At 32.9% G+C, this 15480-nt stretch overlaps 1 protein-coding gene across 2 annotated transcripts in view; it reads right to left on the bottom strand.

The window, feature by feature from the left end:
* Nucleotides 1-838: 838 nt before the first annotated feature.
* Nucleotides 839-15480, bottom strand: part of NCKAP1 (NCK associated protein 1) — a 113216-nt gene continuing 98574 nt past the window's right edge. For both annotated transcript variants that reach the window (XM_073218584.1, XM_073218585.1), the window contains 7 exons: nt 9594-9676; nt 9073-9153; nt 5514-5607; nt 4386-4502; nt 3690-3799; nt 2738-2827; nt 839-1757 (listed from right to left, as the gene is read on the bottom strand). In XM_073218584.1, the coding sequence (XP_073074685.1) occupies nt 1641-1757; nt 2738-2827; nt 3690-3799; nt 4386-4502; nt 5514-5607; nt 9073-9153; nt 9594-9676 (692 nt within the window). In that variant the 3' untranslated portion in view covers nt 839-1640. The remainder of the gene's footprint in view (nt 1758-2737; nt 2828-3689; nt 3800-4385; nt 4503-5513; nt 5608-9072; nt 9154-9593; nt 9677-15480) is intronic.

The following is a 15480-nucleotide window of genomic DNA, read 5'->3' as shown; positions in this document are numbered from 1 at the left end:
TTAATAATGTGGGTAACTGTTGAACCATCTTTGTAAACTTGAAACCAATTTAAGATTGTGTATCGACTATACTTCAATTAAAAAAAAAGCAAGCTGATGACATACAAGTTTGCTATAGTTCTTAATTTTTAAAAAATGTTATGTAATAGCATAAAGGATAAAGGGATATGAACTTCCAATTATAAAAAGTAAGTCATAAGGCCAGTGGTTACCAAAGGGAAGCGGTTGGGGAGGTTGGGTGGGGAGGGAGGGTGAAGGGGATTAAGGTGCACTATGATTAGCACTCAATATAGGTAGGTCATGGGGAAGGCAGTATAGCACAGAGAAGACGGGTAATGACTATAGCATCTTACTATGTTCATGGACAGTGATTTGGGGGGGAGACTTGATAATATGGGTGAATGTTGAAACCACAATGTTACTCATGTGAAACCTTCATAAGATTATATATCAATGAAACCTTAATTTAAAAAAAGTCATAAGGATGTAATGTATAGCATCGGGAATATAGTCAGTCATATTGTAGTAACTTTGTATGGTGACGGATGCTAACTACACTTACAGTGGTGAGCATTTTGTAATGCAGGATCACTACGTTGAACACCTGACACTAATATGATATGTCACAACTATATTTCAAAAAACGTTATTTGTAATTTTATTATTTTTTACATGGGAATGTTTTTCAAAATAAATAATCTTGTAATAGCTGAACTGATAGCAAATGCTATACTTAGACATTCCTAAATTAAAGTTTATTTTGAACTAAGCTTAAGCTAAACTTTTCATACTATTGAATAAATTTCTGAGGATCTCAAAGAAATCATTCAAAATGTGATCCAGTCTAGTGTTTATTTTATGTTATGGCAGATACACTTGAATTTCAAAAATTTAAAACATATAAAAAGTGGTTAAGGACTAACATTTGTATCAACAGTTGATAAATGTCTAAGATTGTTTATTATACAGCAGGGTACAATGGTAGTGCTAATGCCAACAGGGCACCATGGAAGTTAGTCTAAAAATTATCACTAGGCTTTATACAAGCAACAGCATATGCTGCTGTTTCAGAATTTTGGAACACAGTCTGCTTCTAATGCTAAGCAGTCCTTTAACATTTTTAATGTTATACAGTGTTATAGTATTTAGTTTGGCAAATGTTTCAAAATAAAGTAGAAATGTATTCATAACATCACAGAAATGCACATCCAGTTTTTGTTTTCAATAAGAACCATAGGTACAGATCAGAACTCTTCCCTATATGAAATAATTTACACACAGATGAATGCTGTAATACCACTATCTAAAATAATCACTAAATACAATTTTTTTCAGAAATAAACAAGCAAAGGGTTTTTTTCATTATCAAATATCAAAAACATAGAGATAACATTTTCCAAACAAATGATACTCTAAAATTATAGGAATAATTTCAGTGAATTCAGTGAATGTGCAACCCAAATCAATCAAGTACTGTAATACAACCATATTACGAAACCAATGATCAGAAAATACAACCGTATGAAAGAAATTTATAATCCACAAAACTGTTTTTCAGGCCTTAAGGTAAAAGAGATCCACAGTTTACAGGTAAAACCTAGGTGACAAAAATGCGTGCTTGTCTTCAATAAGGAGATACTTTATGCAGAAGATGTAACACTTTGCTTGTAGACAGCATGGTATGCATTTCTCAGCAAGACATAAGGAAAACAAGATTCCAAAAGATCCATTGTCAGAAACGGGGATTCTTGCACAATCTGAAAAATGCCAAAAACACAACAGAATTCACTATTTTCAATGGGAACATTTACTGACAACTAGCAAACCATATTTTCTGCACTGTTCTTATTAGAAATAGACACAAGTTATCTTCCTTTTACTTTAAAATCTGAAAAGTAAATATGCCATGTGTATGCTATCAAAATGTTTAAAATCCCTGCTTTTCAATTAAATGAATTAATCAACAGGAATATACTGAACACTTTCATTGCCCTCAACAATATACTAAACATAAAAGACAAGTTTAAATATAATCATGTAAAATATGGTCTGTATCATCAAGTTTAATGTGGGAACCTAGTTCTAATAAGCTAGAAAGTCAAATCAAACATAAGGTCAACTACAATTAAGTGGGAAGCTGTAAGTTGTAGGGAAGTTCAAAGAGGGAGGAAAGATTAATGTAGGCCACAGTAATCAGGAAAGTCTACCTGAACAAAGGTCTGAGCTATGGAGTATGCGGAGTCATCAGGATAGACACAGATCTCTTAAGGTAAATGAAATTATTCTAAGTGATGGAAAAGGCACAGGGTAGAAATAAGCACGGCTGGTTCATGGTGAAAAGGAGGAACTGACTAGGCATCGGGAATTACAGGAAATTATATAAGATGGGCAGAACAGAGTCAGAATATAGGATATTTGGAAAACTTGAAGTTGAAACTGACACACTGGGAAAATATAAGATCAAAGTGTTTCCCAAGAGGTTAAAAAGCTATTCATAAAAGAGTACCCAATAGTAATGCTAACCTTTTATTTTGTTTTTTGATATGATTACCATACAGTAAAATACAACAATTTTGTCAACAATTTTCAGAAAGTGTGCAACTTGGGTGGAATGAACAGAAGGGATCAAAAAAGTACTTCAGCTCTTATTGTTTACTTAATCACTAAAATGCCAAGAAAGACTATCAGGAATGACTGGAACTTTATTGTTGTTAAAAAAAACTAAAATGAGACTTACCATATCTAGCAGTAAATAAACAGATTCTCTATTTCTTGTTGTTGTTTTATCTGTCTCCTGGCCAATTTTCAGTAGACTGGAGGATGCAAGCTTAAAAGCATATATACTTTGGGTAAGTTTTTTTAATGAATGTTTACGAGTTACTTGTTTATTTTCAATATGTTCAACTTGCAATACATTTCAATAATTCAATGGCTATTTATGTTAATGAGCAATTATGAGCTTAGATTCTTTATTTTCAAGTAATAATTTAAAGAGCTATTAAGATATTAAAAAGATAATAATCAAATATTCTTATTAGTCTTTAAAACTGATTTTTTTCATAACAAGTCTTGAAAAATATATTCTTTAGTACTATATTTATTTAAATTAAAAAAATAAAAAAATATACAAAAGCTAACAGGATTTTACCTAAACTTGACAAGAATTATTCAAGTATTCTAGCATTCATTATAGTGTGGTGCATCTTCCTTCAATAAAATATGGAAAAGGTACACTAACAAGGAAAGACTAACAGACTACACTAACAGAGCAACTAAGAGCCATATTTCATGAGGCTAGAGTCAGTACTACTACCTACTTTTGGCAGTGAGCAGTACTCTTATTTATGAGCTTGTCACTGATAACAGCTTTTCTCTAAATAAATGGAAATAAGTAAAATATTATTTTCTCTCTTTGCTTGTTTCATGTTTTTCCCCTCAAACCCTAGGCTAAATTCTAGGGCAGTATAAACATCAGCTTAGAAAAAAGGTCATATTGCAGAGCTCTAGAAATGAGAGACTTCTAAGTCAAAGGGAAAAAATGGTGAACTATGTCCTGATTTTAATGCTCTGCGTTTACCTGTTGTTCCTTCCAAAAAAATTAAGAGAATTTATTCTGTTACATCTCATTGTTAGGATACTAAATTTTCCTTATAAAAGTTTTATGAGCTTTGTTATTTGACTATACATACCGCTAGAAATTCTTTAAGACGGTCTTCAATGCTTCCTTTGTGGATTGTAAACAAAGCTGCAGCGATCTGGTTGATGGCTTTGGCCAAGCAATGTATGTTATTGCAGTGCCCTGAGAAAGTAAAAACAGGGTTTGTGGTTTCTGTGTGACCCCAAAATACCAAATAATACATAGAAGGCAAATCTTCAGTTACGTCACCATCTACATAAGTAGTGGCATGATCATAAACAGAGTTGAGGCACAACCTGCCTTGCTCTCCTTTCACTCTCTTAAGGACTAGTGCTTTTAAAAACAGTGTAGAAGATACTAACAATTATATCTGTGTCACACAAACTATAAAAACCCCTAAAGGAAATCACACGTCAGCTTTACATTGTCTTGAAACTAAAAAGGAAGTTCTTAGCTGCTTTACAAACATCTTTTCATATTCAATCCTTAAAATAATTCCAGGAGTTGGCCTTTCCCTCACTGTCCCCTGCCATGCACACATTCAGGCACCACAGGCTCACATACACACATTTCCTTCATCAAGAAACGGGGGCTCAGAAAATAAAAAATCAACTGTTCAAGGTTAAACAGCTAGTAAGTGGCATAACTTAGCTCACATTTATTATAAATGAACACCAAGTGCTTGAAAACCATGATCATCAAAACTCATGACTTTTCCATTGCCAAAACAATTTTAAACTACTAGTACCTTCTATAGCAGGGCTATACTGAGACATGACATTACTGGCCAGTGTTGGCAAAGAAACTGCCACAAAGACCATGAGGAGGCAGGCAATCTTATATTCTTCTTCTGGACTTATGTTTTCTAAGGGAGAAAAATTAAAAATAAAACCAAGGTATTTCTTCAAGATTAGTTAAGAACAAGCAAATTTTAATTTTTGTATAAAGTATTTTACTGAGCTTCCACAGAACTGACCACAATTTGGTTACATGAAATATAAAATAGAAAAAATGTAATTACTAATGTCTACTACTCAGGCATTATTTCAAGGACCACTAATAAAATAATTAGGCAAAAACAAATTTTTTAAACTGTAAACATCATGGGCAGAAAAGTGATTAGGATAGCTGGAATCCTAAAATTTCCTACTGAAATGGTAACAAATAATTATTAAAAAAATTCTGTTCACAGTTTTGAAAATTTACTATCTCATAAATTATTCTACAAAATCATCAAAAAAATCTTTACTTTTCCTAAAATGGATATGAATGCGATTTGAAATTTATTATTTAAAAGATGCAGATATGGAAAGTGAACTGAATTTCTACCTCTCCATTTTAGAAGCAGAAAGAAACTGTCATAAATGAAAATAACTAACAATGCCCAAAGGCTTTTAAGATATAATTATTTCCAAAGTACTTATAATACATACTGAAATAACTGGTACTTGGGATTCTAGTTATACTCCTATTTACCACAATATTAACTAAGAATTTGAACATAAGAGAAAAACCAGGATATGTTTTGAAAATTTGCTTGATTATGAAAAATACAGCTCAAGAAAATTAATGGTAAGTATCCATGTGACTATAATGTATAATTCAACACACTGTATGAATGATGAAACAAACAGCGATGTTAAGTAAAAAAAAGAACTGATGATTCAGTCAAACACCATGCTACATGCAAGAAGGTAGGGGAGGACATTTTAGTATGAGAAACAGATGAAATGTTATTCCTTTGTAGATAAATCTAGAAATATCTATAGCATTCTGGTGGCATACTACATAGAGCAGACATCTGAATTAATAGATAAGCACCACACCTATATATATATTTCTCTACTAAAAACTAAATATTTATGATGCATTTTACCTGATTTCTGCGAGGAGAGAGCTACCACCAAGGCAGGATCAATCTCACAAGGTAATCCAGCAGCTGAAGATAATTCATACACATTCATTGCAACCTGATTTTAAAAAAAAAAGAATCACGAAGTAAGAAATACTCAAACAAATTTCTGAGAAATCTCACTTTGGGTAAAACTGCAACATTTCCAGAATCTCTCACCTGGACTTAGTGCATCTCTGTATCAATAGGTAATTACACGGGGGAGCGAGGGCTTATCTGGACCTGAGAGGTTGGGTGGGGTCCCCTTTTGCAGCCGGGTGGCAAGGCATGGGTGAGCAGAAGTGGACTGCTTGGAAGCAATAAATGGCTTTCTCCCACTTTATTTCTCCCTTTGACTGATTTTGGTTCAAAGGTGTTTAGCCCCGGGATGGAAAAATATTTTCCCCCCAGCGTTTACACTCACTTTAGTAAGGAGAGATAAAACTGTTTAAGTTAGATTCTGCCTACACAACAACACTCAAGAATCTCAGAAACTGGGCTAAAGCAGGAACTACAGCACAACTAACCTATCTATATTGAACAGCTGAGTTAGTACTTGGTGATGTGCTGATTGTAACTTCCTACTCTTAGACCAAACAAAACTTTTATACTCTCTACAGCAAATTCCCACAGAATCATTCTAAAGGTACTATTTTTCTTGAAGCATAGATGTAAAATATCAAGCCAAAAAAATGAATGATCAAAAGTAAATCAAAATTACTGGACTGATGTTTATATCTGTACTTCCTTAATGAAAAATTTTAAGTGCTTCAATGACTAATCATATCTATGAATATGGTAAATTACTTTTTATAATATATTTTCTAAGGAGTACTCATTTAAAAATCTGATAAATGAATTTCTAATGACCAAATTTTGTCTGGTAGCACAGATTTTAAGTATTTAAGATATTCTGACTGCTGAATACCTCAGTTTGAAAACCACCTAATTTGTAACCTAACTGGTTCCTTGTGATATTGTTACAAAAAAAACCCTCTCAAGGTATAAAATACAGAGTAAAACTGTGTAGCTTAAAGTAAATAGAAATTGGCATAAATTAAGCTCTAGATGAACATTTGTGATCCATTACTCCAAACACAAATATTAACTCAAAATGGATCACAGACTTAAATTTAAGAGCTAAAAAACTGTGAAATTCCCATAAGAAAATATGGGTATAAGTCTTTATGACTTTGGATTAGGCAACTGTTTCTTAGATGACAACAAACGCAGAGGCAACAAAAGAAAAAAACAGATAAATTGGACTTTATTGATACTAAAAATTTCTGTGCTTCAGAGGATACTATGAAGAAAATGAAAAAACAATGCTCAGGAGGAAAGATTTGCAAATCATGTATCTGCTAATGGACTTTTATCTATAATATATAATGAACTCTCAATCTCAAAGTAAAAAGGCAAACAACCCAACTGAGGAATAAGCAAATGATCTGAATAGACACATTTCTCCAAATAGACAAAAACAGCCAATAAGTGCATGAAAAGATGCTCAACATAATTTGCCATAAGGAAAATGCAAATCAAAACAATGAGATGCATTTCACAGACACCAGAATGGCTATAGTTATAACAAATAACAACAAGTACTGATAAGGATATAGAGAAATTGAAACCCTCATACATTGCTGGTGGGAGTAGCCACTTTGAAACCAATCTGGCAGTTTCTCAAAAATTTAAACACTGAGTTTCCGCATGACCCAGCAATTCCAGTCTTGGGATATACCCAAGAGAAATGAAAGTATATGTATACACAAAAAATTTTGAAAAAGTAAAAACAATCCAAATGTCCATCAACTGATGAATGAATAAATAAAATGATATATCCATACAATATTGTTCGGCTATAAAAAAAAAATGAAGTACTGATGCATAAACTTTGAAAAAATGCTAAGTTAAAGAAGCCAGTGTCAGAAGACTATCTATACTATAATGATTGGCATAAAGTGTCAAGAATAGGCAAAACTAAATATAGAGAAAGTAGATTAGTGATTGCTTAGGTCTGGGGACTGGGGGAAAACAGGGAATTGGGGAATGACTGCTAATGGAGACAAGATTTCTTTTGGGGTGATAAAATGTTCTGCAACTAACCATGGTTATAATTGCACAACTCTGTGACTATACTAAGATCCACTGAATTCTATACTTTAAAAGTAAATTTACTGTAGATTAGTTTTATCTCAATAAAGCTATTACAAATATATATCTGATTACAAAAGTAAAATTCTGTTGAAAATTTGCTGAAAACTACAATTATGTCAAGCACTAAGAAAATTGATATAGTTGAGGAATTATAGTATTCTCATAATCTGCACACCAGTGTCTTCTCAAGGACTGATTACTTCTTTAATGTTTTCTTAACTTTTTTTCCTACTATTTCTACTTAATAATTTTGTGCTATTCATACATGGTTTTTAATCATAAAATCATAGGACAATCATTGATCTCAAATATTTATTCTGTGTAAAGCACTCTGAAATAAAAATAAAGAAAACAAGGTCTTGGTCTTAAGAATATTTACAACCTATTTTAAGTGGAAAAATGCAACTATGATATAAGACAGAATGTATTTAATTTCACAATGAAAAAACAAAAAGTTCTCTGATAACACTAAAAAAGAAATACTTTATCATTTGGGGATCAAGGAATATTTCTTAGAAGATGTCAACTGAACCAGGTCTTAAAAGATAGGCAGGATTTCAATGGGCAGGGAGAGAAAAGGGCAGGATTTTCAGGTAGAATAAATTAGAGGACAAAACAGAGAGATGTGAGAATGCACAAAGATATAGTTAGCTCAAAGGGAATATGAAGAGAGTGGTAGTAAGAAAGGGATGGGAGAAGGATGAAACAATGTACAGAAGCTTCAAAAAGTGAGTGGCATCGATCTGAGAAGAGACTTCAGTGTCATACAAACAAGTTTAGACATAACTTTTCTCAGTCAGTGCTTTTCAAAATTTGAGAAAGAAAATAATCTTTCCCAGAAGAATGAAAGCTTAGAAACATAAATATGAGCGTCCCAATATGTCACTTACTAGATATGTAACAACTGGTACATCATTGCTGGGATTTACAAGGCTACCAACTCTGTCTTATTATTTATTAATTAAAAAACAAGATAGTAAAAAATTTTTCAATTATAGCTTACAATTTACATCCTTTTGTAAGACTTTTAACATCAATTTTTAAAAACTGAATTTATTTTTATTTAAAACAAAACAGTTGTTATTTCGCTGGCTTATCTTTCTCATTCTGCGTATGGCCACATATAAACAACTATTAGTTTAAGGTAAAAAAGATCAGTATCAACCCATGTTACATTGCTATAGGTAATCAAGGATGACTGACTTTCAAAATACCTACAAGCATTTTGGTGCTGAGTCCTTAAAGATGCATTTTCAAAGGCAAGTATGTTAACTAATCATTCTAAAATTGAAACTTTAGAGTAGCTTAGGATTTATTAAGTTGTATTTCATATATAACTTAAACATTTCACTTCAGAAACTGTAAAACCCAAGTAGAAGTTTGTTACCTTCATATCCGTTTCCCTTGGAATGTGATCCTTGAAATCTTCAATTGAACTTACAAGAAAAGGAATGTGGTAGGATAAGACCTAAGCAGGACAACAAATAAGAATGTAGAATTATTTTTAAGTGGTGACCCCTAACTTTATGAAATATTACCTTTCAATTTCTTATAGTTTTCATAAAATTTTACTTTTTCTATTTTCACGTGACCTTCTAAAGTATTTGGATATGGAGAAAGGCAATGTATTTGATGCCAAACTGAGTATATAGTCAAAATGTGAAATGCTTTATTTAATGAAAAGTTGAAAAAGTGGTGCAATATGCAGGCAAATTATACCTCCTGGATTTCAATACCAAAGCAAAAATTAGTTTAAATAACTTAATCTCTGTATACTTTATTTTATATAACTATGAAAACTAGACTTAATTATATCACTACCAACTGTAAGTTTAAAGAGTAACTCTTAATTTCCAGGAAAACAAGGATTTTTTGGATATAGTATACGTGCTTATAATGGTTTCTTACATCTCTAAGCGCTTCTTGTGCCAATGATCTGAAGGATAAAATTACACCAATTATTGTCATCCTCTTCAAGACACTGTCAACAGCTGAATTTGAAAGAAGGGGAAGAGAAGAAAGGAATGTGAATTGGATTCTTTCTTAACCTTGGCAAAAACTCTTAGTCATAAAATCCCCACAAAAAAAGGCACAATTAACAGCAATTTGACTATGACAAATAATAAAAGGTACTGAAAGCTGATATATTAAAATTAAGGAAATTATAGTTTTTTCAAATTAAGTACACTCTTTTCTTTAAAATGGTTTAGATCGTTCAGCAGAATCTTGAAATAGTCATGTAAGTAGCCACCTCAGAAATGGCACAGGTAAGGAGGTAGGAGAGAGAGACCAGGGGAGAAAGACGAAGCTTATTAGAATGGATATGAGTTAAATCCTCAAATGCCCTGGAACTTAAAGACATTTAAATTCTTAAGCTGTTGAGGTCTAGGAGTCAAGAAAACAAAAATGACTACTAAGATCACCAACACTGTGTGCAAGACCAGGTTGCTGAAGACTGTGGGTGGATTTGATCACTTACGCTTTGGTTAGGGAACACTGTTCTGAAAGTTATTATATATTCAATATTATATATCCAATATTAAAACTTGGTTTACAAAGTCAAGGAAGATTAGGACTGGAAGGATCAATACCTTTATATTTTGAAAAGCCAACAAACATTTACTGATTTATTCCCCATAAACAAGGCACTGTACTATGTAATAAGAATAAAAATATAAACAGAATAGTGAGCTATACCTTAATAAGTCTAAATGGACGGTCAAAAAAACTAAGAAAATATTATTCTATTTATGTGAGAGAAAAGCTACACACATACATATGTATGTATATTTGTAATATAGAACACATTTCTAGAAACATATATAGAAAATTGTTAAATGCAGTTACCTTTGAGATGTGGAAATGGAGAGAACTGTTTTTGAATTTCTACCTCCTGTGTGGTTTAAACCTTTACCACAAACATCTTTTATTAAAACACATAATAAAACACAATATAAGCCAAAATGTGATGAATTAAAATAGTAGTATTACAAAATGATGTAAGGAACAAATAGGGTTATAAATTCCGCAAGAGCAGGAACATAAGGTAATTTATAATTAATCTTTTTATCTATCTCTAGCACTCAGTAGAACATCTCCTACTTACTAGTAGAAGACCAGAAGATACTCAATAGACTGGTTATTCAAGAAATAAGACCAGGAAATTGTTACTGTCCAGAAAAGGAGAGAAGAAATAAAAGTGAAAAGAAAGATTTCCCTGAGAAAATGTCATCCAAGAAGGGCACAGAGGAGTAAAGAGAAGGGTATTCCAGCTCAGAAAACAAAATTACAAACAGAAAAGGAATAGCAGGGAATATGGTGAATAATCAGAAAATAAGTAGTGTGATATAATCATGTATTATCCAAAGGATGATACCCAGAATTTAATCAAAAAGTTTGCAAAAATTATATCCTTTAACCCTCCTCTTGAATATGTATGTACAACAACGATGATACATTAAAATTTCTGAGAAATTTCAAAGTAAGAAATCTTACTTTTCTTATTGTTTAATAGATTATTTGCCAAACCTATTTGACCACCAGCACCTCCTCGCATCTCCCATGATTTCGATTAACATTGTGCTAAGGTCTGAATGTTTGTGTCCCTACAAAATTCCTATATTGGAATCCTAAGCCCTCTACAGCTGATGGTATTAGGAGATAGGGCCTTTGCAAGGCACTCAAGCACCTTAAGGATGGAATTCTCATGAATTCAGTTAGTGTCTTAGGGAGGCTCCAGTGAGATCTCTGGTCTTTGGGTCATGTAAGAATACAACGAGACGCCAGCTGCCCCTAACCTGAAAAAGGCCCTCATGATGAAGCTGGCACTATCAGCTCAGATTTCTACCCTCCAGAACCGTAAGAGATAAATTTCTGTTGTTTATAAACACCCAACTGTGGTATTTTGTTGTAGCAGCCCAGACTAAGATACATCTCAAGGAACTAATAATATTCAAGCAGTGGCTATGTGGGTTTCAGACCTGGCAAGGAGAAGGCAGTGGGGGAAAGAATGGCTGGGTATGAGATTAACCCAAATAATGGTTTTTCAATGCCATGCTCACAAGTTTAAGCAATGAGGGAGTTGCTCTGGGTTTTTGAAATATGAGGAATGATACATAAAGAAATCATTATAAATATGACCCTCTATGTGGGAGATAGGTTAGAAAGGGAAAAACGGACATACATTAGGAAGCCATGACTGTAGTTCATGAAACAGTGAAAAAGCCTTAAAGAGAACCACAGGAATAGAAAGGAATAGATTTTGGGGCATTACACTTAGAAGGTAAGATCTGTAGTAGGAGTTACAAGCTCACATACCAACAGCAGATAACATAAAATATTGAAGTATACTAGGTATAAAACTAATGAGTGGGAGAGAATGAAGAAAAAATTTCTGAAGGGTACAAATGCTACTTAGCTCCAGCCTATCACTGTCATGTAGGGAGATGCTCAGTATTTGGGGGGAAGCCAGAAGTTCGGATTTTTATGTGAAATCTCCCATTTTAAAAATAATAGGCAAAAAACATTATTTTAATTTAATGTAGTATAGGGTCAAAGAAAGTCTTGGGTCAAATGTGACCCATCAATTTGTAAACTCTCATCTGTAAGATACATCTATTGGATGTGGAATGTGATTGTAGGAAAAATCAGGGACAATACCCAAGTTTCCTTGTGCAACTCACTGAGTGGATGGCATGGGAGGTAATAAAATGGTTAATAAAGAAAGAATATCAGGCTTTTTTTCTCCTCCCTACCCACTTGCACCACTCATGAGGGGATGATCCTTCCCATTCTAGAAATGTTGTGAAATATCTGTGGGTTATATATACCTGAAGATTTCTAACAGTGTTTCTCAAACTTTAGTTTGATTCAGTTGGTCTGGGGTGGGACCCAATAATTTATATTCTTAACAGACTCCAATGTGGTGTTGTTGCTTGTTGTTTCTAGTCCACAGACCACAGTTTGAGAAGCCCTGGGTCAAACGAATACTTGGTATTAAACTCCTGGAGCTCATAAGGAGAAGTCGAGGCTGGAATGAATATTTAAGACTCACTGATAAATAAGACTGGATAAGTTTTCCCAGTAGCATTACAGAACAATACTAAAAAAAACGTAGTGATAAAAACCAACAAATGAAGAGAATAAAGTTTCAATGAAAAGCAGGATAAAAGAGATAAACACTACAGAGAAATTAAGTAAAATAAAAGTAGGGAAAGAGGACCAGATTTTGCAAATGGGTAGTCACTATGACTTGTTTCCGAGAGGTTTCAGGAAAGTAGCCATATTACATTGTACTGAGAGTAGAGAATTGAGACGATGAAACAGTGAATGTAAGCTAGTCAAAAAGCTTAGCAATGTGAAGAGGGTGGGATGAGCAAGAGGTAAGTTATAGACTTAAGAAGTGTTATTTCACAAGCAGTGCCTGGCTTCAAGGAGCAAGAGGCTTTTCCAGAATCAGGGAAATTGTGTGGGATGATGAATGTAGCAGAAAGTCAAGGATGTAACAGCAAAGAGAAAAATGCAACTAAAGTTACTAACAAAATTTTACTTAGTTCAGAATGGCTAAGGAAGTAAAACCAAGAAGAAACTGATTGGAAAATTAGAGACATCAAAGTTTCTATGAGCAAAAATTAACAGGAGCAACGAAATGGGAGAGCTGGATGCCATGCCTATAGTCTGAGAGTTTGAGTGTCAAATTCAAGATTTTACTAGCACAACAGTTTTAGGTAATAATAATATCCAAAGTACTGCTGAAGTAAAGGTCTTTGGAGGCAACTTGTAGGTTTATAGACAGTGGCACGGTCAGGGTAAAAGTGAATGGAATGAGTTTTAAAAAGGAAAAATTACTACAGGGAAACTAAAAAAGAAAATTTGGAATAAGGAAGCCAGTGAAGTGATAAACTTAACCCTAAAACAGGGTCAGAGAACAGAAAGTAAGGAATAGGGACATTATTAGATTTCCTCAGTCATATAGTTAAGCATAAACTGAAAATTAATTCCAGATTGCCTCCTGATTTAGAGCCACTTTTAATAAATCATATTGCTTTTTCTTTGTAAGAGTATTTAAAAGAATGTGTCTGTTGACTGAAAATCATACTACTACAAAAGTACAACAACTTCTGGATATAGGGTTAAGGAAGCACAATGGCATGAATCAGAGACCAAAAAGAGTATTCTGGAAAACAGTTCAACTGAAAGAGCAGCTTTCTCTATTCCCCTAAATAAGCCACTCTCAAGCAGATCTTTTCCTAAATCACAAAAAAAGATTTAATAAATTCTCTTTAAAGACAAATTTGATATATACAGATCATTGTGACTGAACAATTCAATTTTTATTTTGGCCAATTCTACAATTTCATGAATGACAATTATATACAATGTTCAAGTAAACAGAATCTAGATAAAGAACTTATGGTTTTATTTTGAAAACTTGCAAATCATGTTAGGAATTTTAACATTTTGCTTCAATTCCACAAATAGGAGAGCTGAAGTAAACAGGCATTGAACACTGAAGTGGATTAGCTGCTTCTAACCAGATGATACAGTCAAAACATTACTTATTAGTAGGAGGGCAAGTTGGGTTATGGATAGGTGGTCAGTCAAGTGAGTATTAAAAATGGCAGAAGCATGAAAAAACAATAAAAGTAAAGAAAAAAGGACCAGAAAACATAAGTATATAGTAAAATAATACAATCCAGTAGAGACTTAAAAAATGATTTCCTACTAAGTATTTATTCACACTCTTCCTCCCTACAATGCTACCAAGCCAATCTTTCATTTTTCATTTTTTTACCTTCATTTTTAAAGCACCATATAGTAAACTTGGCCTTTTTTTCCTTGTTGGTATGCAGCTGTAGGAAAACAAGTTTAACACGTGCAGATTCATGTTATCACTATCACCATACATGTGCAGATTCATGTTATCACCATCACTATGCTAATGAACAGTTTCATCACCCCAAAGGACTCCCTCATTGCTTTCCCTTTATGATGCTGGCAATGCCATTGAGCTGTTCTATAAAGCAATCTGTACTGTAGTTTACTTTCATACTAATTTTTTGAAATAAATTTGTATTTTTAAAGCTGGATAAGACAGACTAATAAATTGATTCTCTAAATTATTTTAGTTTTCTAAAATTTGATATAGCTACAAAGAGAAAACACCAAAGGGAAAATATGTAAAATATATGCATGGCTTTAATTTTCTTCAGGATTATTTATTTGGGAAAATAAACTCTCTGGTTTTCCCAAATACGAAGACTGCTTTATTTGGGATTTTAATGTTAGGAAGGATTTAAATGAATCAATAAAAAGTATAACTTTAAAATAATTTTTAATTATAAATTTGAGTTCAAGTACAAAAAGCAAATGAAAATAAAATTAATTCAAGTGCATCTAAAATATGTACCTGGCTAAAAATACTTTAATAAATATTTAAGACTCACTCTAATTTCAGAATATACCTTCTACAAAAAAAATCAGTGTCAAGACATTAAAAAATGTTTTTAAGTTGTAGCCTCAGGCATGCAACGAATACTAGCTGGCAATAAAAAGGAACAAATTACTGATTCACTTAACACATATGGGTCAATCTTAAAAGCATGCTAACTGATAGAAGTCAGACACAAAAGAGTACACACCATGATTCCATTTATATAAAGTTCTAGAACAGGCAAATTCTGCAGTGATAGACATCAGATTAGTTATCTAGCTTTGGGGACTTGGGGTGAGAAACTGACACAGGGACACAAGAGAACTTTCTGAGGTGATGAAATTGGTCTTTATCTTGATTGTG

Source organism: Manis javanica, chromosome 12, assembly GCF_040802235.1.
Source record: "Manis javanica isolate MJ-LG chromosome 12, MJ_LKY, whole genome shotgun sequence".
In the NCBI taxonomy this organism is placed as follows: Eukaryota; Metazoa; Chordata; class Mammalia; order Pholidota; family Manidae; genus Manis; species Manis javanica.
The sequence above is the reverse complement of the archived record's forward strand: the minus strand, read 5'-3'. Positions and strand labels throughout refer to the sequence as shown.